The 22,639-nt window shown below is 47.6% G+C and overlaps 1 protein-coding gene across 1 annotated transcript in view; it reads right to left on the bottom strand.

Annotated features, from left to right (window-relative positions):
• pag1 (phosphoprotein membrane anchor with glycosphingolipid microdomains 1) overlaps nt 1–22,639 on the bottom strand; it is a 35,304-nt gene that overhangs the window by 4,146 nt on the left and 8,519 nt on the right. Inside the window, exons 2-7 of the mRNA XM_084695898.1 lie at nt 8,392–8,423; nt 6,376–6,568; nt 6,026–6,083; nt 4,385–4,481; nt 3,973–4,160; nt 3,150–3,563 (exon numbers count right to left, since the gene is read on the bottom strand). Of these exons, the coding sequence (XP_084552024.1) occupies nt 3,150–3,563; nt 3,973–4,160; nt 4,385–4,481; nt 6,026–6,083; nt 6,376–6,542 (924 nt within the window). The 5' untranslated portion in view covers nt 6,543–6,568; nt 8,392–8,423. The remainder of the gene's footprint in view (nt 1–3,149; nt 3,564–3,972; nt 4,161–4,384; nt 4,482–6,025; nt 6,084–6,375; nt 6,569–8,391; nt 8,424–22,639) is intronic.

The raw sequence follows: 22,639 nt of genomic DNA, 5'->3' as shown, positions 1-22,639 counted from the left end.
CTACATTTAGTCATTTTAGCAGACGCTCTTATCCAGAGTGACTTACAGTAAGTTCAGGGACATTCCCCCGAGGCAAGTAGGGTGAAGTGCCTTGCCCAAGGGCACAACGTCATTTGGCACAGCCGGGAATCAAACTGGCAACCTTCAAACTACTAGCCCGATTCCCTAACCGCTCAACCACCTGACTCCCTGTGTAAATAAATATAACACAATACTAGGTGACAGCTTTATATCTTAGCCAACATCATTTTTTACAGCTCATTCATTTCAAATGTTAAGTAACTGATTGAATGTCAACAGCCAGTGGCAGTTTGTGTGAAGTTCCTCTCTCGTGATAGATCGGGAAAGACATCAATCTACAAATGTGCAAATGTGCAGCTATGACAGCACTTAGCAACACGCCAGACACCAAATGAGAAGACGTCATAAGTTTATATGACGATGATTTATATGACGTATATCTTTATATTTATTTATTGGATGGGTCAGTTTCTCTGTGAGTATAAAATGTGTATTTTAAAGACCACTCATATAATTGGTTGATTCGTAGAATGTTTAGGGTAACCTTGTATGTTCCCTCAAGGACCACATACTGGAAATGTGTCTCCAAAATAATCTTCTTTCTTAGAAAAAAGTATGTTTAAGTATACATGATAGGCTACATATATATGAAACTACTACTAATAATAATGTGATGTTATCTCTTCATGGAAATAATAAAAATGCAATTCAGGATGTAAATATTTATTCCATCCATCACCGTAGACATCTCCAATTTGATCATTTTTCTCCAGCAGAATAGAGCCCCCAGCATGTTGTCTTTAAATTACTTTTGATTAAATGTAAACAACCGTTTATGCTTTATGACCAAATGCCAGGAAACCAAAACACCATTATCTTTTCTTTCATATTCTCAAAAGCAGCAGGAAAAAATTGCCTTTACAAACATCCTCTAATGTCTCCATGTCACCATCAATGAGCTCAGGTTAACAGGGACACTTATAGACAAACGTGTTGTCTAACCCAGCAGATGGGCATTCATTTTTCCCTTTAATTAGCAAAGCGATGAATTCGATTTCCTCGGATGACGTGCATGGATACACAGAGAGCACCCATGACCCCCTCTCCGGAGTGCCTCATCGTGTCTCCAACAATATTTGTTCATCAACTCTAATTAAAAGCTCCCAATGAAGGCCCCAAGTGATGTCAGTCACTCAGATGGTGTGCGGTGCGAGATACAAGTCAAGCAGGCAGCTTTCCACACGCCAACTTCAACGCCCTCCGAAAATAACGATACCCGTTCCCTTCGGCGACATACGACTCGACAGTTTGACGAGGTGAAAATCACAGTTTGTCTAAGAAACTGGCCCTGGGTGCATCAAGCTAGCCCTTGGCTTGGTCAGGTCTCCTTGTTGTTCAGCACACATGAAACACTTGTGCCTCTGCGGGCCATGCTCAGTCGAATAATCTCTGATCCCAGATACGTCTGGTTCGGAAAGATTCAATAACTGTAAGACAGTACAGGAGAGAGAAAATAGAAAGAGAACAAAGAGAGAGATGTGTGTTTCGAACGACTGCGAGGCTAACATGGGAATCCCCCTCAGACATAAACATGCAGACTCTGTGTGTGTGTGTGTGTGCGTGTGTGTGTGTCATATGCCATCCATCACAACGCTGTCACAGTGATAGTGGGCAGCTGGCTCTCAGCAGGGATGAGGACACACCACAGAAACCCTTCACACACACACACACACACACACACACACACACGTACATGTACATGTATACACAGAGAGAGACACACACGTCTGACAAGACAAATCACCAACCACACACATATAACCACAAGGAACATGCATGTTTAACCCCAAGGTGTGCGTGTGTGTACATATTGGTGTGTATGTCTATCATTTGGGGGCTGGAAGACAAGGCAAAGGGCAAATAGCAGATTTGAATGCTGACTAGACATTCTGACACAGTGGATTCGGGGTTGGGAACCGTGCATGTCGCAGACAGGTGCTCCAGGGAGGTTTTTGGCCCAGTGGTTTATTCTGGCTTCCTATTGGAGGTCAACCAGGACTGGCCTGCATGGCCTGCCACCCAAAGAAGATATTCTAATCCTGATCATCTAATTGGCTGACACAAAGACGGAGGAAGACGAGAAGGTTTCTGCTCGGGGAGACACAAAGGAGATCAGATGAAATAGCTCCCTCCCCTGTGGATGAGTGATGTTCTGATGTGTGTGTGGCAGACACTGTGCAATGTTTTGTGCTCGTGGCGTCTGTGTGTAGAGGACAGGAAGAGTGTGTATTTTGTGTGTTTGTATGTGCGTGCTTGCATGACTGTGTGTGTACGTGTGTGTGTGCTCTGATGAGTGCCTGCATGAGGAAGGTCCCACGCTGGGAGGGGGGCTATTGCTCCGCTAACTCTATGCCACCATACATGAGAGCTGTCTCCCTCGCTCCCTCTCTCCTCCACAGATGGCTTCATTTGTATGCCGCTGCTCACTTCCCCCCCCCCCCCCCTCTCTCTCTCTCTCTCTCTCTCTCTCTCTCTCTCTCTCTCTCTCTCTCTCTCTCTCTCTCTCTCTCTCTCTCTCTCTCTCCCTCTCCCTCTCCCTCTCCCTCTCTCCACACCCACAGCTTAACTGCTTACTCTCTCGCTCTTTTGTTTTCCTCTTTAATCATCTTTTCCTCTCTCTCTCTCTCTCTCTCTCTCTCTCTCTCTCTCTCTCTCTCTCTCTCTCTCTCTCTCTCTCTCTCTCTCTCTCTCTCTCTTTCTCTCTCTCTCTCTCTTCGCTGTGAGGAAGAGCGGGGCGGCTTAACGACGTGTCGTAATTGAGCAGGAGACGTGTCTCTCTCCATTGTTCTCTGCCTCCTCCAGCTAACTTCGGCTGATGCCAGCGCGGGGGATCGGAAGTCAGACGGATCACTAGCTAATACACAGAAAGGAATTGATTCGATTCCATTTTGGAGGATGGCTTTGCATCGTCTCGTCAGCATTGTCTCCGGTCTTTTGTCAATGTGAGGGAACATGAGCGCGGCGATCCGTACACACGCGAACACAGAGGGTGCAAGTGCGCCCACAAAAGTGAACAACGGTGAACGCGAATCCATAAAACACGACGGACGCGACGCACACACACTCACCTCTCCGTTGTGCAGCGGCAGCCCCTCTCTGGGCGCCGACACCCCCGTCTGGTTGTCGTTCTCGTCCAGCACCTTGTCCGGCACGGGAGGCGGTCTCTCCTCCTCCTCAGGCTCCTCCCCCGGCGAGGACGCCAGCCCCGCCACGGAGGAGGCCAGCGAGGCCGACCTCCGGGCCTCCAGGTCGGCGCTGTAGCGGCTCTTCTTGTTGAGGTCCACCGAGGCGTACTCCACGCCGGCGCACAGCGGGCCCCGCTCCGGGGTGCCGGGGCTGAGGCCGTTGAGGAGGGCGGAGGCCGGGGGGTGGTGGTGGGGCGTACCGTTGAGGAACGGCGGGGGAGGGTGGTCCTTCAGCTCTTTGACCGTCTCGTAGAGGGAGTCCTCCGCGCTCACGTCCCTGGGGGCCTCTTTCACCACCTGGGGAGGAGTCGAGGCACTGACACGTTCACCGTGGGGCTTCACACACCGTCACGTGTTGACTTGTTTACTCTCGCTTGGCTCATTCGCACCACGAACGGTGACGTCATGCTTGGGTCTTAGGCATTTGGTGACGTGTGTCTCTGTGTCTAACAAACATTTGAGCTGGATCAAAACTTCCTTTCATACTTTCAAGCCAGCTGTGCTACCAAAAAGTCAGCTGTCAAATGATTGATTTCAGTGGGTGGCATTTCAAGTGAAGATTTGAGTTTAAATAATTCAATGTAGTACTCCACATTCTAAGCAGAAATTACACATTTAAAAATGCTGTACGGTATTGGCGCTTTTCTTATTTTTTTCTCTTCTCATCAAGAAAATCTGCCAATAAACCAGCCGTCCGCCCCCTCACCTCATAGGTACCCTCCCCTGTGGCAGGGGGTTCGTCGCCAGACCCCCCAATCATGCCCTCCAGGGCGCTGTTGGGGGGGATGCTGGGTAGCTCACGGTCCTGCGGGCACTTGGATGACCTGAGCTCTGATTGGCTGGAGAGCATCTCCTCAGATGGGTGGGGGCTCGTGTCCTGGGTGTCTGTCAGCACTGGAGGGCAGTGCGGGAGATCGAATGTGTGTGTGTGTGTGTGTATGCGTGTGAATGTGCGTGAGTGTGTGTTTGTATACAAGCATGTGGCGAGGGTAAAAGAAGACACGGTGAATGTCACTGTGACTGATGACATTCATATCAAAGCAGATATCTTCCATCAAGAGCGTTTCACAATAGAGGCTCATCGGCCCTGGAAATCAACACGAGTATGTTGATGTTACCTGTACCGCTGGTGAGAGGGCCGTTGTGAGAGCTACTGACCACCAGGTCAGTCCCCGGGCTATCAACAGACTGGCTGACTGCTTCTTTCTCAGACACCTGAGAAAGAATAACAAACGGAATAAACATGCTGGGGTGAGGCTGGTCTCTCCACACTCTTGTATCCCTTTAGTATTATTGTACTTAGTACTTAATAGAAAGAGAGAGAGAGAGAGAGAGACAAAGAGAGGGAGCGAAACGGTAGCAAAAACAAGTACAGAGAGATTGACGACCACAAAGCGAGACGCACGCCGAGCAACAGCTCCACATCACCACCTAGTGGCCACTGCAATAAGGCCCGCTACGGGGAGGGGGGTGATCCTGATGATCGATGATGGAGATCCTGACATCACAGGGTCACTGGGGAAGCACCACTCAGCCCATCCAAATGAGACAAAAGCCCCATTGAACCTGTCACTGCATGACACACGTCACCGAGTCAGCCCGCCCCTCCTCTTTGCCCCCCCCAATACCCCCCCGCCCTGGTTCTCCATCAGATGTAAACCGATTGCCGTGCCCTTGGCGCTATCGATTGACCGTGATGGCCCAAGGATTGAAGAACGTCCCTTTATCTGTCAGGCAATCTTCTCTCGAGCGTTTATATATTGTGTTTTTCTTTTATCGTGAATGTTTAAATGGACCTGGCTCTTACTGGCATGGTCATAGTCTTGCATCCTCCAGTCTTATTAATTGTATTGTCATATTCAACATTTCATATACGTTGGTAATTCAACAATCCTAGACAAATACACACCCGTACGTACCTTATCATCATCAAACGGCATAATATGTGTGCGTGCGTTCTTTTTAGCATGCACTCTTATCTAATGTGTAAAAGGGGATCTTAGGCTTGCCACTTCTTGTTTCGCAAAAAGTGTTCTTGTTTGTCAAATGCTCTTCCACTGAGCTATACCCATGTGTTTGTGTAGGTGCGTGAGACAGGTTGTGTATGTGGACCTCTCTCTCCCTGTGGTCATTATAGATGCTAATGCGGCAGCCTCGTGACTGACACACACTGAGAGACTGAATCACAACCCAGCTGGTGTCCACAAATCAAGCTAACAGGCACGCCATTAGTTAACCGCTATTCCTACCGCTAACTAAAATTTATGAACTAAAATAACACAGAAACGTTCTCTGTCAGCTGACGTGTCAGTCAGCTGAGGAAGGCTGAAGACTTGTCTGAGAGCTCCAGATTACAAGACCACCACCACTTTGTCGTGGTGTTCACCTTTAACCCCCGGTAAACGTCTCCTCGTCTCTTCCTCTGCTGCATGCTAACTGTCCTTGACGGCTGGTGCACGCTAACGGCCTTTCCTCTCATCAACAGAAAACGCTGACACTTCCTCTCTGCCTCCATGACCAAAACACTATAAAGATCAAACACTGGCACCACATACACCTTCCTGTGGTCCCCAGGCATTCTTTAAGCTGGACAAAGGTGTGCGGCCTATTGCGTAACGCATTTTCTTCAATATATAATATTCAATAGATAGCTCAGAGACTTTTATAAGCCTTATCCACCGGGAGAGTTTAGCTAGTTAAAATATCTGTTCCAAGAAGAAAGGTAACAGTTTTTCTACAAGGACTCGGTTCCAACTTACTCCGTTCATCAAGGTCTCGTGGTCACCATTTGTTGGATGAGGACTTGCTTTCTTTTGCCTGAGGACAAGAAAGGAGAAGGAGGACAAAAGAGGAAAGGGAACAGAAACTGTGATTTAAAAGATAGCCTGGGGCGAGGTTAGGCAACTATGTGTGTTGGTACTTCACTTCATAGATTGCTGTTTCACTGTTGTAGCGTTGCCAAATGCAGTATTGAGTTCGGAGTGCTTGAGCGAGTGTGTGTGTGTATGTGTTCAGTTGTCATGGTAATCTGCCTGCGTGTTTCCCTAACATTTTTGTTATTCGAGTTGTGTGTGTGTGTGTGTGTGTGTGTGTGTTTCCCAGCGCTCACCCTTGGCAGCCAGCACACAGCAGCAGCAGCACAGAGAGCAGCACGAAGGCAGAGATGACCGCCAGCGTTCCCACCAGGACCAGCTGCTCGCTGCCGAGCGACGTCGCCCTGGCGACCCCAGAGTCCGCCCCCTCCGGCCCCCACAAGGCACTCAGTACCGGAGCCATGATACATCACACTCTAGGACACACCTCTGGGGGAGAGCAGACACACACACACAGTAGTAAGGAAGTGGATTGTAAGGAATATGGGGAAGCATAAGGTATTCATCTCAGGTCAATGTCAGGTACAGCAACAAGAAATGTCATTGAGCTCATTAGAAGTAAACTCAAGACAAACTATGGATACTTGGTTCATTCTCTCTCAGGCACGAAGAACATATGTTCACGAGGGCCTTTTCTACATTTTACAAGTAACGTGCATCTTTCTTTAGACGTTCCACACCCCTTTCTCACAGGATATACTGATACATGACGGGTGATTTTTTGTTTTGAATGTGATTTTTCTCAATCAACTTTATGTCTATGCCGATGCATAATCCCTTTACTATGCTATGCCTCCGGTACAGATAACATCATCATCCCTGTATACAAATATGATCTCTTAATTAGTGACAAACCTTTGAAACCAGTGTGCAGTGAAGGCTAATGGAGTCACTAAGACCCTTCAGAACCCATAGTAACACAATTAACGCCACGCATTTTGTCAAAAGCATTCATCCATAACACTACACTACAGAGCACGTTGGCAATTCAAATCACTCTCCAAATGGATTAGGATAGCGTAGCGTGTTTGAATCCCTAATTTATCAGTGCCTGAAATTGCATGAAGACATTGCATTGTCTTGCAGCCCTCTGTAATCCTAAACCAAAATATCCTTAGAGCTAATCCCATTAAAGTCATCTATGGATACCTGTGGTGCTGATAATAAAGGCGTTTCCAACAGCAAGCCTATCAGAATCAATGACATGGCCTGACATTGGGTCACACAACAACTGACAAGCAACAGTTAATTAAGACTCAGTGTAAAGTTTGATAAAATAGTTATAGTTACGGTTATCTAAAGACTATCCGCCCAGGATGATAATTAATTGTCTTTGCATACAGTATGTCCTGTCCTACACATGACTTGTTTCTGCCAACTTGCCACCAGGGGACAGAGTAGTGCAGAAACACACTGCAGTTATCCACTGAAAAACAAGTCTGGTGCAGTCTGCGTGGCAAGAGAAGTTCCTGCGCATCTCCCATGCAGGTCCCCTTACTTAACTGGAAGATGGAAGGGGAGTTTGGCATGGGCACATGAGTGCGTCCGTTTGTCTGTGGACTGGCCACAGAGGCTCTGTGGTGTGCAGTGCTTGAGTGAGTTTGAATGTGTGAGAGACAGAGAGAGAGAGGGAGAGAGGGAGGGAGAGAGGGAGAGAGGGAGAGAGGGAGAGAGGGAGAGAGAGAGAGAGAGAGAGAGAGAGAGAGAGAGAGGAAAGAAACAAGACACAACTCTCTTTTCAGTATATGTGACCTTCCCTTCCCAATCAGTCGAAACAGAAACACAGCACTAGGAAAAGAGTGTTATCCCACTGACAAACAAGACCTGTGTGTGTGTGTGTGCGTGTGTGTGCGTGTGTGTGCGGGCGTGTGTGTGTGCTTGCATGAAAAGACTATTATGCCGGCTTGCTCCTATGCAAATTAAGTAGTTGAGCGTGGGAGCTTGGGAGGGCAAACTTTATGCAGAAAAAGCAGTATTGTGTAGAAGAATAAGCACAACCATGCTAACCGACCGTGTAGCTTAGAAAATACAATTTCGAACGCATTTCGGGTGATTTCTTGGGTTTCTGACACCAGAGGAATGATAGAGACTGAAAACTCGACGAAGCATCGTCCAGACAGCAACGACAACAAAAAAGGCATCAGCAAGGGAACGTTTCTACATCATTTGTCCAATGTCCCATTTGAGGCACCTGGAATGTGCCAGAAACATTCCCCTCAAGCCCCCGGGGCGATCAGCAAACGGGATCTTACCTTGGCACCTCTGGATCTCTGGTCGACCTTGCCTGTGGTGGATAAGCAGAACAGAGAATGACTTAGACGGATGAGCATCCTGAAGCAGCACAGGCAACATGGGAAGGAGGAGGGGGGGGGGGGGGGCACAATTCCAATCCAAAGAGAGTCATCCCCACGTTGTGTTTCCTAGTCTCCTCCTTTTCACATCTGAGATCACATGACTCGGACCTGTGGGGGGGGGGGACGACAGGCACGCCCTCTGGAACACCTGGAATGTGGTGAGACCTGTCACGCAGCAACGCAGGCGGTAACAGCCGGAACAGTGATAACTAGATGATATCACGGCACGGTGACGTCATCCGAGAGACACGATCTGCCCTGACCTCGTCTGGCTTGCTACCATTCGCCAGGTAAAGGAAGGGGGGTTAGGGGAAATCCTGTTCAGTGACTAGCCCGACGCGGCGGAGGCCCGATGACATCTTTAGCTTAAGCTGGGAAAAAACCCGCTGTCAGCAAAACCACCCAGCTGTTCTCGAATGATCTAACACAGTCGAGCGTCAAACGTGAGATCCAGGTATTTGTAGCCAGCCTGTTGCTAGCCTGTTGCCAGCCTGTTAACCACCCCCACCCTCTCTACCCCCCCCCCCCCGCTCAAGACCGCCAAACGGTGGAGCAAGACAGCAAAACAGCAAGAGCGGAAGCCTGTCAGATTGTTTTCTCGCTAGAATGCGAGTACGTGCTTGCATATGTGGACGTGTTTGTGTGAAATGGAGAGGGAGAGAGAGAGAAGCGCGCCACATAATTACAAACTGGCATCAATGCCGCATTGCCATGGCAACCAGCAAGTGTCGTCCCCCCCCCCAACCCTCAACCCCAGTGTCTATTTCTGTTTGAGAAAAAAAGAATCCTGCTCCAAATGTTGAAATCATGGCTCCCTGACCACAGCTACACAGGTGGACAGGATGGAGAGGATGAAGGGCGCTTGAATTAACAGACTGAGAAATGACTTCAATCAAACGCCCTCAAACAGCATGATCGAAATGACCAAGGGCATGTGTGTTTGTGTGTCTGTGCATGGCTGTTCGATGTGTCTGTGTACATCATTTGTGTGTGTGTTTGTGTAACCATATCACCCAAGAACAATCAAATATCCTCTGCACTATGGAAAAGTACGAAAAGATATTCAAATGGTACGTGAGCCCATAGAGAACAGCGAGCCAGCCAAGAACTGAAACATCCTCCTCTCCTCCTCTCCTCCTCCTCCTCCTCCTCTCCTCTCCTCGGAACCTAGCCCCCCCCCCCCTCTCCAAACTACCCCCCGACACAAGAGTCTTGGAGAGAGTAGAATCGGTGTGGCCGCTTCCGTTGAAAACGGCAGAATGGAAAAGCCATTTGAACAGTAATGTTTTTGGAACATTCCAGTTGAAATGTGAGGGTGTCCCGCCAAGCAAGAAAATATAGTTAGCCTGAGGTAGTGGTATAGTAAGCCCTGAGTGGGTCGTGAAGTCATATCATTGAGATGCCCTAGAGTGTGTGTGTGATTGTGTGTGTTTTTGTATGTGCGTGTGTTCCTTTGGGATCTGTGTCTGTCTGGCAAGCTGTTGCTGGCTAGTCGAAGACAGAGAGAGAGCGAGAGAGAGAGCGAGAGAGAGAGCGAGAGCGAGAGAGACAGAGAAAGAAAAAGAGAGAGACAAAGAGAGAGAGAGAGCAAAAGACAGGGGGAGGGAGAGAGAAAGAGGGAGAGAGAGAGAGGGAGAGAGAAAGAGGGAGAGAGAGAGTGAAGGTGAAAGAGAGAAGCAGCAGAGAAAAGAGAGAGGTGATGGAAAGAAAGAGAAGAATTGATCCGGCACGCCAACAGACAATATGAGGCTCTGTGACTCCATGAAGGATCCTGGTGAACTTGGAGGACAGCAAACTGAAGCACAGCTGGATGGCTTGTGAAAAAAACACAAAGGAAAAATCATTAAACCTGTGCTAGTGAAGGATTTCCAGAATGATTAATTTGATTTAAAAAAAATGTGCACAGAAATAACATCCCAACTTAAATATTTAAGGGCGGAGGCGAGAATGTAATAAAATATTATTTTCTTAGTTTGGAACTGCAAACAAAATGAGTGAGGTGAAAACAAAATACTGAAGCAGCAAAAAATGACTTATAACTTTACTGTAGCAGACATTAATCAAAGTTATACATATTCATGCCATTGGCATGTCATGCAATCCTGCATGTATAAAATTTAATGGGAAAATGTTCTTTAACCCGTTGAAAGGAGTGACGCGACAATCACACCCAACTGAACGATCTCCGTGCTTTATCTGATAAACGCGCGTGACAACCGCAAGTCTGTTTTGCTAACTGGCATCCACATCGTTGTCTCAAGTGGCTGTCATTTGAAGGGCAAAACTCGAAACCCCTCCAAGTCAACTTCAACGGATCCTCTCCCCGCCTCTCATCCTGATTTCACCCCTCAGCGTGTGCGCCTCAGTGGCTCTGGCTTCGCTAGCCGACCGGCTGCTCACGAGTGGGTGTGCCTCCTTTGTCGTTATCCCCCCCCCCCCCCCCGGGACGGTCTAATCGATGACACGCTGATCAGGATGGGGCGCCGCAATTCCCATGATGCCTCTGGGGATGAGCCCCTCACGGACCTTAGGGAGGTACCCCGACTGCCAATGCAGGCAGAGATGGATACATGCACACACACACACACACACTACGCTGACCATATCACAGTGAACTGGCCATGCACGAGACATTGCGGCCGTGGGAGGGAGATGGGATGCAGGCACCAGGACTGGACACACACACACACGTATCTCCTCTATTTCCTCTCCTCTCATTCCTTGCTAACCGACTGTGACTAATAGTGCAGTATGTTCAGGAACAACTGCAGGCCCTGAGGGTTGGGGGGGGGGGTTGGTGGAATGGGGGGACGAGGTGGTGGGGTGGGGGGGACTGTTTGATGAACGGCAGTGGTGCCTCGGAGCGGCTAATGCACCAATCAGTGTCTGTCTCTGTCTGCATGTGTGCGTCTGTGCACATCTGTCTGCCTTATTGTGTGTTTGTGTAATCTGGATAAGTCTGTGAGTGTGATTGTGTTTCTGTGTGTAGTCTGTGGGGGCCAACATCAATTAAAGTTCTTTGTTTTAATCAACGGTCAGACTCAACGTTGCCTTGGTTACCACATTAGTCCCAAGGGTTGATAATCTAGTGTGGGGGAACAGATCTGTGTTGGTTAATGTGAAGTGTAAACTGCATCATTTAGGATGTGGAGCTGACCTCCAGTATTTAGACTCTTCCTCTTTTCTCAGCAATACAAAGAGAAAAACACCAAGAGCCTCTTTCTCTCTCTTCAAAAAATTATTCAAGCATTACAGGAAGCAACCAAGTCTGTCCAGATCTAGAAAACGAAGGATCACGTTGATTTAGCGTTTCCTGAAAAAAATATTACAAAACGGATCACACAAGAAAAGAACTGTCAGTTTTCCAAATATTTGGTTGCTCATCCTTCTGTCACATTATGGCCCTGTAATTCCCAGTGTTTTGTGACAGCTGTGCCCTAGGGTGACCTCTGTGAGAATGTTTACAGTAGGAGAAGCTGTGTGTGGGGGTGTGGGAGAGGGAGGGAGAGAGAGAGAGAGAGAGAGAGAGAGAGAGAGAGAGAGAGAGAGAGAGAGAGAGAGAGAGAGAGAGAGAGAGAGAGAGAGAGAGAGAGGGAGAGACAGAGAGAGAGAGAGAGAGAGAGAGAGAGAGAGAGAGAGAGAGAGAGAGAGAGAGAGAGAGAGAGAGAGAGAGAGAGAGAGAGAGAGAGAGAGAGAGAGAGAGAGAGAGAGAGAGAGAGAGAGAGAGAGAGAGAGAGAGAGAGAGAGAGAGAGAGAGAGAGAGAGAGAGAGAGAGAGAGAGAGAGAGAGAGAGAGAGAGAGAGAGAGAGAGAGAGAGAGAGAGAGAGAGAGAGAGAGAGAGAGAGAGAGAGAATCTGTTTCAAATTAATGTCACATATCCCTAATGGGCGAGAGTTATTTCCTGTCCTCCTTGGTCCCACTCCTCTCTTTCTCAGAACACACACAGACACACACACAAGCTCACATGCCCACACATACGCTTGCACGCATGCATTCTCTCACACACGCACGTACAGACGCACATTGCCTTTTGTTCAACCAATGGACCAGAACCTATTTAAATGGGGATTAATGCAGATATGTGGGGGGAAATTACAAAACTGGCAGATAGGGCTCTAATGGTTAGCTGGTAAGCGTAAACGGCTAATGCTAATGCAAGACACTGCTAAGAGTTCCAGACAGCACAGTAGGAAGCCGAGTCAATTCCCAGCCAAGAAATACTAAAACCACATCATGTGGAAAATGCAGGGGAAGAAACCCACTGTGTTTGCCTTTGCAAATGAAGCGCTGGTGAGAAAGGAGGGAAAATGAAGGAGTGAATGTAACTCTAGCTTGAACACACCGCATTCCAGGCTCTGTTTGAGTGTTTTGTTAGGCTCGGAGTGACGGGGCCTCAGGATAGGGTTGGAATGGAGCACCCTAGATTTCAGGAGTGTGTCGTGTCCACCTTCATCCATTCCTTCTTTTCGACTCCTCCCTCGCCTCTCTCTCTCACTCCTGCCTTCCACCGTCTTTAACAGTCTCTTTCTTCAAAGGGCCGCACTCCTTTTTTGCCTCCTCTGACCTCTTGCTTCTCTCTCTTCCTCTGTTTCTCTCTCTTTCTCTCACAGAATCAGAGAAAGAGGAAGCCCTGGCGCTTCGACCGACGACTCCTCGCTCATGGAGAACCGAGAGTGCTAACGTGACCAACAGACCAACAAAATAAAGACGTGCACAAAGATGTTCCGCTCCTGCATTGCGTTCTCATCCGTTGCAAGTTGTTTTGTGTCTGTCTAGAAAGTCCTCCTTGAACACTGTTCCCCTAACTGCAGCAAATGCAATGTGTTTTTCCCCTCTGATACGTGACAATGTTTCCGATCGGGACTAATCATGATTCATGGGAAACCAATAGGAGTCCAGTCATTGTGCCTTGCTGCAGCTTTGGTAATTAGATCAACAGATTCAAGTCTCAGCATTTGAATATGTAAATGTACACTGCTCTTTACCCTTTCTACAGTTAATGCTGTCCAAGTTCCAGCATATGTTGGATCTATGAATGACTTTCTTAGCGAACATGTTTCCAGGCTGAACTATTGAACCGTGCAAACTAGGGACAAGGGGAGCGCCAATGTCGGCTGCAAGAAAAAGGCATAATGTGCGAGCGCGTACAATCATTGTTTATCCGCGTTAAATCACAGCTAGTGTGCTGGAAGCTGTCTTCATAGACGTGGTGGATGTCTGCGAACGAGGGTTGAAGATTAGCATCAAGTTAGAATGGATCCCATCTTAATTCTGTGTTTTGTCCTGAGGTGAAGAGGAGAGGGGTGAAGGGATTAGCAGGCTATGTAGAGCACACGGGGGCCGGGCCCTGTCTTTGGCGGTCTGTGTGAAAGCCCATCGAGAGGACTCATTATGACAGAAATGAGATGCAACCAACGCCTGGAGAGATACGCATAATCTCTCTCCGACGGCCCCCTTGCTCCCTCTCTCTTTCATTCTCCATCGCCCGTCGAACCCTCTCTATTTTCTTTCTCTCTCTTTTTCCTCTTTCCTTTCTCGTTCCTTTTTTCTCTCACAGCTCTAATCATCTTGTCCCCTCTCTCCCTCTCTCCCTCTCTCCCTCTCTCTCTATCTCTCTCTCAAACACACCCATCCATTTGTGCACAGAGCAATTCCCTCCCCAACACAGACACAGTGACAGCCACCCATACATCTCATATTAAGACAGCATCCTCTCGGACAGTGATGTTTGAAGGGGTTGGCCTTCTGCAGAGGCCAGCGGAGGTGCATGCGGACAAATTAAATAAGAGGCCCGCACCTCTTTACGAGTCCCAGCTGGGCCATTAGCAGCAGGGTGATTCACGTCAACTGGCCTTGATGGCCTGGTGGAGCTGGCCAGTGACGTGCCAAGTCCTCGCAGGCGAGCACACATGCACACACAAAGGCAGCATGGAGAGCCGTGCGCACATACAAACACATACACACAGACACACAACAAATACACAAACACATACACACACAAAAAAACATTTATACCGTTCCCAACCGTACACCCCCGAGCCAAACCTTCCGCTGTGTTCTGTCCACCACCCACCCCTCACCCGGTAATGTCTGATTTATTTGACAACGCGGGGATGAGAATTGGGGATGGGAGAGGTGGAGGGTATTTTTTTTAATGGAGAAAGATAGAGGAATGCTAGGAGGGGGGTTGGGTCGAGGTAAAGGTTGGGCGGGTGCACGGTGCTGTTCTGGACATAAACCCTAAAAACCGACGAGTTAAAAGCCTTTGTCTGATGATGTAAGATAAGTGGCGCTAGGTAGGGGTGAAGAAAGCCCCAGTGAGAAAGCAGCCTATGGAGAGATGATGGAGGGAGGGAGGGAGGGCGAGGTGGAGGGAAAGTGGATGGGGTTGAGAGGGGAGGAGTGGGAGCAGGAAGAGAGAAAGACAGGAGGGGGGAGAAGGGAGGGGGTGGGGGGGTGAGGTGAGGGGTAAGAATGAAGGAGGGGAAGAGAAGGGAGAGGTAGGGATGGAGGAGGGTGGCCTGGTCTGTGTTAGCAGCTACTGCACTCTGCTGACGGTGACACTGACCTTTCCAGCACATCATTTATCAGACAGGGATCCACAGGGTCGGAATACATTATATCATGCCGGCAACCACCCGCCTGCTCCCCCTATCCCTCGCTGCAACCTACCCCCTCCAACCCCTCCCACCAATAGTAATGTAATCCTTTGTCTGAGGATGGTCTCCATCCTTCCTCATCCCTTTCTCCCTCTTTCGCCACCCCCCTCCCCCCAACCACCCACCCACCCTCCGGGTGGACGTCCGCCATGTCTTCCTGGACCTGGAAGATATGCAAAAATATGGAAGCGTGGTCTCAAAGGCCAGAGCCCTCTAATACAGCTAGGGCTGGAGGTGGAGACGATGACCACAATAACAGCTGCATGAAGGTGCAGCTTCTGCCTCCCAGCATCCTGCCCCTGTTCATGCCATCTTAACAGACCAGAACAACAGCACGCACTCCTAGGGTGCTGCTGTAAACTCGTTCAGATGCACAACACTACAATATCCAAAGGTGCACAAAGGCATCAAGTGGCATTGTGTGACATCTGCGTAACAATTGTGAAATATACACCGTTACACTGCTTCTAGCAATGCTGTCGATTATGAATTTACTAACGATGTGAAATATTGAAAGGCCAATGCGCCGTAACAAGAATTATGATCTCATTTGGGTTATTGAGTTACTCCATTAGAGGAAACAGTGAGACAGACACGAAGAAAAAAGAAAGTCGCTAGGTTCACTGGAGCAGCAAGAAGGGAGCCGAGCTGGTGACAGAGCCACAGAGAAGCCACAGAGACCGATGCCACCCAATCAGAATAAAAATGAGCCAATTAGCAGGCGACAGCCGTCTGTAGACGGACGGGGAATATATTAAGGCTCGCTTCGGCTGCAGGCGTCTGTGTCTGCAGACAGCCGATTCTGCAGACGCAGCGGCTCTGACACTTTCAAGGTGCCCAAAATTGCTGGAGGCAAATCCATCCTTGGGAGCTGTAATCTTCCATGAAGCAACGCGAAGGAGGTGCCACTCAACGTTATTCTCCGCGCTGGTGGCTCCCGCCGCCTGTTGACAGGCTACGTAAAGCTTAGGCGTGTCGCACGCGCACAAACGCGTGTGAGCCGTGCACGTATTCTCTCGTCTGAAACCCTCAGCGGTAGCCGGTGAATTATTGCGTGTGTGTGTGTGTGTGCGCCCACCCCATCCATTTCTCTTCCCTTTTGAATCCTCTCTGCTCTGCCCTTCTCCAACCTCACTCTGTTGGGCCTGTCGGTGCGCCACTCATGAAAAGCACACTGCCATTGCAAAACAAACGTCTATAACCTCTTAATTGGCTGACTCATCTCCCTTGTGAGGGCATTAGCAAGCCACTAGACACTTAACACACTAAACACTTTCTCGGTCGAGTGTTCATGCATGCAACCTTTATTTGTGAGCTGCCCCGAGGGCAGAGGCACATTTACACACGATCTTATTGCTAGTGTCCATTTCCAACTCATTACGACACTAATGACATTTTACTCTATGTAGTTGATCTGTGCCAAGTGGCGATGTGCTGTGTTGGCCAGATACTGCATTGATCCAGACAGCGTGAGAAGAAATAAACATATGTAGTCCAGCAGGATTTTGATGAGGTTCAGCCATGACAGGCTTCGGAGTCTGCATACTCAAGCACATTCTCTCTTTAGCGTCGACCAAGCATCTGTGTTTTAAATAATGTCATAATGTTTAATCAAATGCTCATCATTGCTTTGTTTTAAAAGAGAAAAAACGTAGGTCTGTTTAGCACTGTAGCATTCAATTCCTAAATTGTTACAAGTTTCATTCTGCTGCTTATGCTTTTTTTCTCCAGAAATAATCTGTGTTTATGTACTGCTTTTATCCAAAGGGATGGAGGAGTCAAAGGGGAATTAAAAGAGAAGGTAGAATTGATTGCATTTCTTAGTAATCTGCTTGCTCTCCAGAAAAAAAAAAAAAAAAAAAACCCGCCCCCAATTGTCCCAGCATGGCAACAAATACGACCAACTGTGTCACTGTGTGAAGGTTCTTGGAAATCAGTAATAAACTGTTGGTTTTGTTCCATTTCATAATCTTTGGAAGGTGTACATACACACATTCAGAGACACCAGTATTGACTGGATGCTATTTTGCAAAACCCCAGTTTCTCTACTGCATATTCACCATTAGCCCTCCCAGAGGAGTTGAAGGCATAAAGACACACAGGATGATAGATGCATTCCTGCTGCTCTACGGTAGAGCTTCCTGTCAACAGGCTCTGGGCTGGGAGGACTTGATTAAACGAGACACGCATACACACAAGTACAGAGTGCACACCTACACACATATACACACACACACATACGCATATATGCATACACACACACACTTCACCAGCTAGGCGCACACAAATTGCACAGTCTCACACACAGACACACACACAACCCCCATTCCAAAGCACAGAAATATTTCCAGAAGAATCCTTTCAAGGTTACAGTGTCCAGCAAGCTGTGTGTTTCAGCAGAGGGGTTCTTTAAACAGAGCAGGGGGCGAGGGAGGGTAAAGGCAGGGCCAGGGGAAACGCTGGTCTGAGCACTGTCGCCGACAATATTCCTGAAGAACCCAAAAATAACCTTGAGTAAACACGCAACCCCCGGGAATATGGCTGAAGGACAGAGGATAGAGAGTCGGTTTCCCATGAGGCATCAGGGGAATGTACCTCCCATCTCTCTCTCTCTCTCTCTCTCTCTCTCTCTCTCTCTCTCTCTCTCTCTCTCTCTCTCTCTCTCTCTCTCTCTCTCTCTCTCTCTCTCTCTCTCTCTCTCTCTCTCTCTCTCTCTCTCTCTCTGCTTTGTCTCTCTCTCCGTCTCCCTCTCTCTCTTACACACACACACACACACACTTGTCAAGACTCCAGTTAGGGCGGGTCCATTGGGCAAGAGATGAGAGCCTCTTCTGGACAAAGCCACCCCAGGGAAGTGTGCTGATCACTGGGGGATGACTCCTAGATCTCATCACCAGAACGACCCTCAAAGCCCAAGGTGCAGGAGGAACCTGCCAATGAGCTGCAAAAGAAGCCTTATTCTCTGTTATGACAGATTGGAAATTCGAGTCACAAAATAAGCTCTATAACAATGATGGAGTGGAGCAATGTGTGACTTTAGCCTAAGGTGTGAACTGAATAGAAAAGTCTGATTTTATGATCCGTGTTATCTTTCACTTGTACAGAAGCCTTCTTTCTGTCACACCCTTGGCATTATTCAATTCTCATGCTTGGACAGAAAGAATGATGGTCACCCCCTTTCTATTGAAAAGCCCTTCAACCACAATCTGGAACTTTCCATTTCAGTCAAGAGTTGCACCTTCTACACTTGCTTAATAGCTGTATCCATTACAATCTGTCCAAATCAAGCTACAATTTCCCACACATGGAAAAACACTTTTGGATCCCCTCACCCTGCCCCCTCCCTCTCCAAAGAAAACTACACACAGCTAGCATTTTGGCAAGGGCCTTGCTTCCTAAATGCGTCAACATGTTCCAAATGAGAAGGCAGATGATGGCAGACCCCTGCAGAGTTTAACACTTTCTGCAGCAGATGACACTATTGTGTATCCCCCCCCTGACCACCTGCTCTGATAAGTGACTTTCTAGGCCGTTCGGGGATTATGCTAGCTAGCTAACGCTAGTTGCTACCAGTCTTGGGGGGATGGGGGGGTTTGGGGCCACATGTAGGTCATTCTTACTAGCTCCATCTTTAAAACAACCAGCCTGCAAACATCGCACACTACCCAGAGAATTCACAAGGGAGTCTGTAATTGAATTATTAGGAACAGGTCTACACTCGAAAGTTGACCCTGGCTAATTTCCTCTGTTTTACTTTCATGTGGCTTTCGCTCTGAGCAAATTAGGAAGCCATTCTTTTAGAGTAGCATGTGGTGTTGCTAAACAGCAACCTCACTTTGTCTCTTCTGGTTAGCATGGCAGACAATATCCTTTTCTAGCAACAACTACAAAAAGTGCAGTGTTTGAAGTTGTCACAGTTATGAGCTATGAAAGTCTGTTTTATTTATTAAATGTATGAATGTTGTACTTCCATTGTTCCAGGTCAAAGATTATAGGGCTTTTAAAATACATGGGATCTCAGCCAGCAAGCTACTGTAGTACACAGTTTTCCTCAACACCCGAAACTCTAGCTTGGTTCAGGCCTTTAATAGAAACCTCTCTTCCAAAACACTCTGCTCTCTTCTTCTCCTTCGCAATTTAAACCACATTCCAGTAGAAACACTCACCACCACGCCTCACATTAGACAAATATATGCCAGTAAATCATAGTACGTCAGAAAAATCTTGCAAAATTCTCATTTAAAATCACAGGTTTAGGATATCTTTCCAGGACAACATTGAAAAAACAGGACATTCATTTGAATGGACGTTGATTCACAACGAGTGTCTTCTAGTGGTGACATCATGTTGTTTGGATTTCAAGTAACCAATGGAAGACCAAGGCCCGTGACCTGGCATGCTCTGAAGCCTTTGATGTTCATAGCTCATACCGTCGTGTTCGTGTACAGAAGTGATCCCTCTGTATATATCAAAGACGGTCCGTAAAAAAAGAATACTGCTAGTGTTGCTTTAATGTTCACCGCAGTAAAATGTGAGGAACATGTAGGAGGAGTACGTACTGAAAGAGAGAGTTGCAAATCAGCATCCTTGCCTGACTCCTCCTGACAACCGAGACAAGAGAAGAACGTTTACATATTTCAAGCACCACCTGATATTGTGAATTTCTTGGCTGTGTTCCAGGGTCAACTTTACGACCTCGCCCAAACCAGAAGTAACACCCTCAAGCAACCAAAGCCACTGGCAGGCTGAATGCATGACATCATCAGGGCCCCAATTCTACGTTGGGGGAAGTTTGGCTGTGAAGCGTTCTCCAGAACAGTCTGGAACCAATGTTTCTTTTTATTGTAGCAAATCCTTTTGAACTACCACGGGGAAGATGAGAGAGGAAGTTCTCCCCAGATGTTTGGATTTTTGCCAAAATGGTCGAAGTCACAGACCTCTGAGGAATGATCACACAGGAACTGAGCATTAAAAGGTGGTTTAAAAAAGACAGACATGAAACAACTGTTATTTATACTAGTTTATCAACAACAAAAAAGTTTTGTAAACCTATTCTCTTCATTGAGAAATTATGCAATTTGGCACTGGTAAAAAAAACGATATAACTTCAGGAAACACAGATAGACATTTCAGCTATTGTTTTTCACTGGACACCTTCGCTAAAGCATATTTCCATGAATAATTGATCTGCTTAGCTGGTTATCACTTCACTTAGCTCCAGTAAAGAGGTGTACAGTATCTTTTCTCAAACCAGGGTTTTGTTTAACTGAATTTCACAGATTACATCCATGGACCAATGATCTCCGACTGCCATTACAAGTGCAGGGTTGAAGGGAGACTTCCTTTGACACCTGAGAATCAAGGTATGTTAGCAAGCTCGTATGCTTGTTAGGCTTACTAGTATGCTAGCAAGAGGACGGAATGATTTCCACTCATTCCTTTGTATGTGTGTGTGATTGTGTTTGTCTGTGCCTGGATGCTCAAGCATAGGAGCATTATTTCTGTGTACTTGCTGTGTTTCTACAGTGTGTATGTGTATTTGTGTATGACTGTGTGTATGTCTGTGTGTATGTGCGTATGTCTGAGTGTATGTGTGTGAGAGAGTGAACTTTATTACCTGTCTGCTTGTTGCTAAGCGCTAGGCAGCAGGTATCAGTAATGTGGCAAAGATGAGAAGGCACAAAGAGCCCTTGCATTGACTTATGGCTGCCTGACATTGAAGTCATGAAGCGTGGTCCAACATAACACACACACGTACACATGATCACGCATAATGGCCTCACACTTGGCTCGTAAATCACTCTTGTGTTCATAAAAACAAAGGCATTCGACAGCACAAGCAATGTGACTTTGGATATCTGTCCACGGATAGTGTCTGGTGAACACAAGTAGCAAATTAAGGGGTGAGATAATCGCACACCTTCACGCACAAACACACATACACTTTCAGTCTCTCTCTCACACACACACACACACACACACACACGTGTTTGAACACAAGGGACACGAGAAATCCATCCATTGGGCCTTGCAGTCATAGCAGTCCTATGCTCCATCTGTATTGTCACTAAACAAGGTGTAAAAGGAGCAAAGCCTAACCCAGACATGGCACTGGGGCTGTGCACATCATGTTGCTCATTAGCTACACCTGTGTTACTCCAAGCCCATAGGTCCATGTCCGATAAGGCGGTAGTGGAAATGCCCCATGGATACAGGTACACTCACTTGTTGTATTATTGTGCTACTGCCACCCTCCGCCATCCCCATCTCATGTTACTGGCCATCAAGGGGATTTCTACTCTATTTCCTCCCCGACTCATTTTCTATGTAAGTTGTTTGCTAATTCTTCGAGGCAGGGAGTGCTTCCTTTTCATGTGTGTGTGTGTGCAGGTAGGCCCTGACTAAAGCTGCCCCAGCTGTTGCAGACACTGCTGCCTCTCAAGTGACATCACTGTGGTTATGCGCACGAACACACACACACACAGTCTACAGGGAAAGTTGAGATCCCTGCTGTCCTGCTCACTGCCATTTTCCCCTCATTTTTACTCTACAAACACTACAGCTGCCAGGAGTATCCCAGGGGTTGGCCTAACGCTTCTATACTGTAGACTACTATTCTCTCTCTCTCTCTCTCTCTCTCTCTCTCTCTCTCTCTCTCTCTCTCTCTCTCTCTCTCTCTCTCTCTCTCTCTCTCTCTCTCTCTCTCTCTCTCTCTCTCTCTCTCTCTCTCTCTCTCTCTCTCTCTCTCTCTCTCTCTCTCTCTCTCTCTCCCCCCCCTTTCATCTGATTGGGTAAGACTATCTATTCAGCTGAAAGGAAATGACAAAGAAATGACTTCCCGTTGCATTCTGTCTCAGTCTCTAACTCTGCATCATATCTCTCTTAATCTCAGTGTGAATTTATAATGAAGGGTTAGGAAACTCCTAAAAGATGAGTGGCATGAATCAGAAACTCCCAGTCCGTGCTTAGGTCTATCCTAATGATTTATTGTGCATAGCGATATGGCAATATGTTCATAGTTTGGGTCGGAGAATTCGAACAGAGAAACTGTGTGTGCTTGACTGTGGGATACCACACTGTCCATCCATCACCTAGCAACCCTGTCACCCAGGGCGACAGAGCTGTGAGGCTGAGCAGACAGAGCTAAGAGTTGTGCTCGCCAGGAGGCTGATAATGCAGACCTTTCAGAGGTGCTGATTTACACACACACACACACACACACACACAGAGGTACACACACGCACACACACCCACAGGTACAGACACAGTTGCCAGAAGGGGACATGAACATAGAAACACACACTCTCTCCCACACACACCGCCACACACACACACACTCTGTGCCACTCTACACTTATCCGAGACACAGCCAGGGTGTGCCAGACAGCACACGAGAGCTCCCATTGAGTAGAGTTCGATCGATACAGTTCTACAAGCAATTCATCACGCAGTCACCACACAGGACATATGAAACACCCTCAAGTCTA

This window comes from Hypomesus nipponensis, chromosome 4 (assembly GCF_054491055.1).
Source record: "Hypomesus nipponensis isolate SF chromosome 4, ASM5449105v1, whole genome shotgun sequence".
NCBI lineage: Eukaryota > Metazoa > Chordata > Actinopteri > Osmeriformes > Osmeridae > Hypomesus > Hypomesus nipponensis.
Note: the sequence above shows the minus strand (reverse complement) of the source record. Positions and strands in the feature narration are given on the sequence as shown.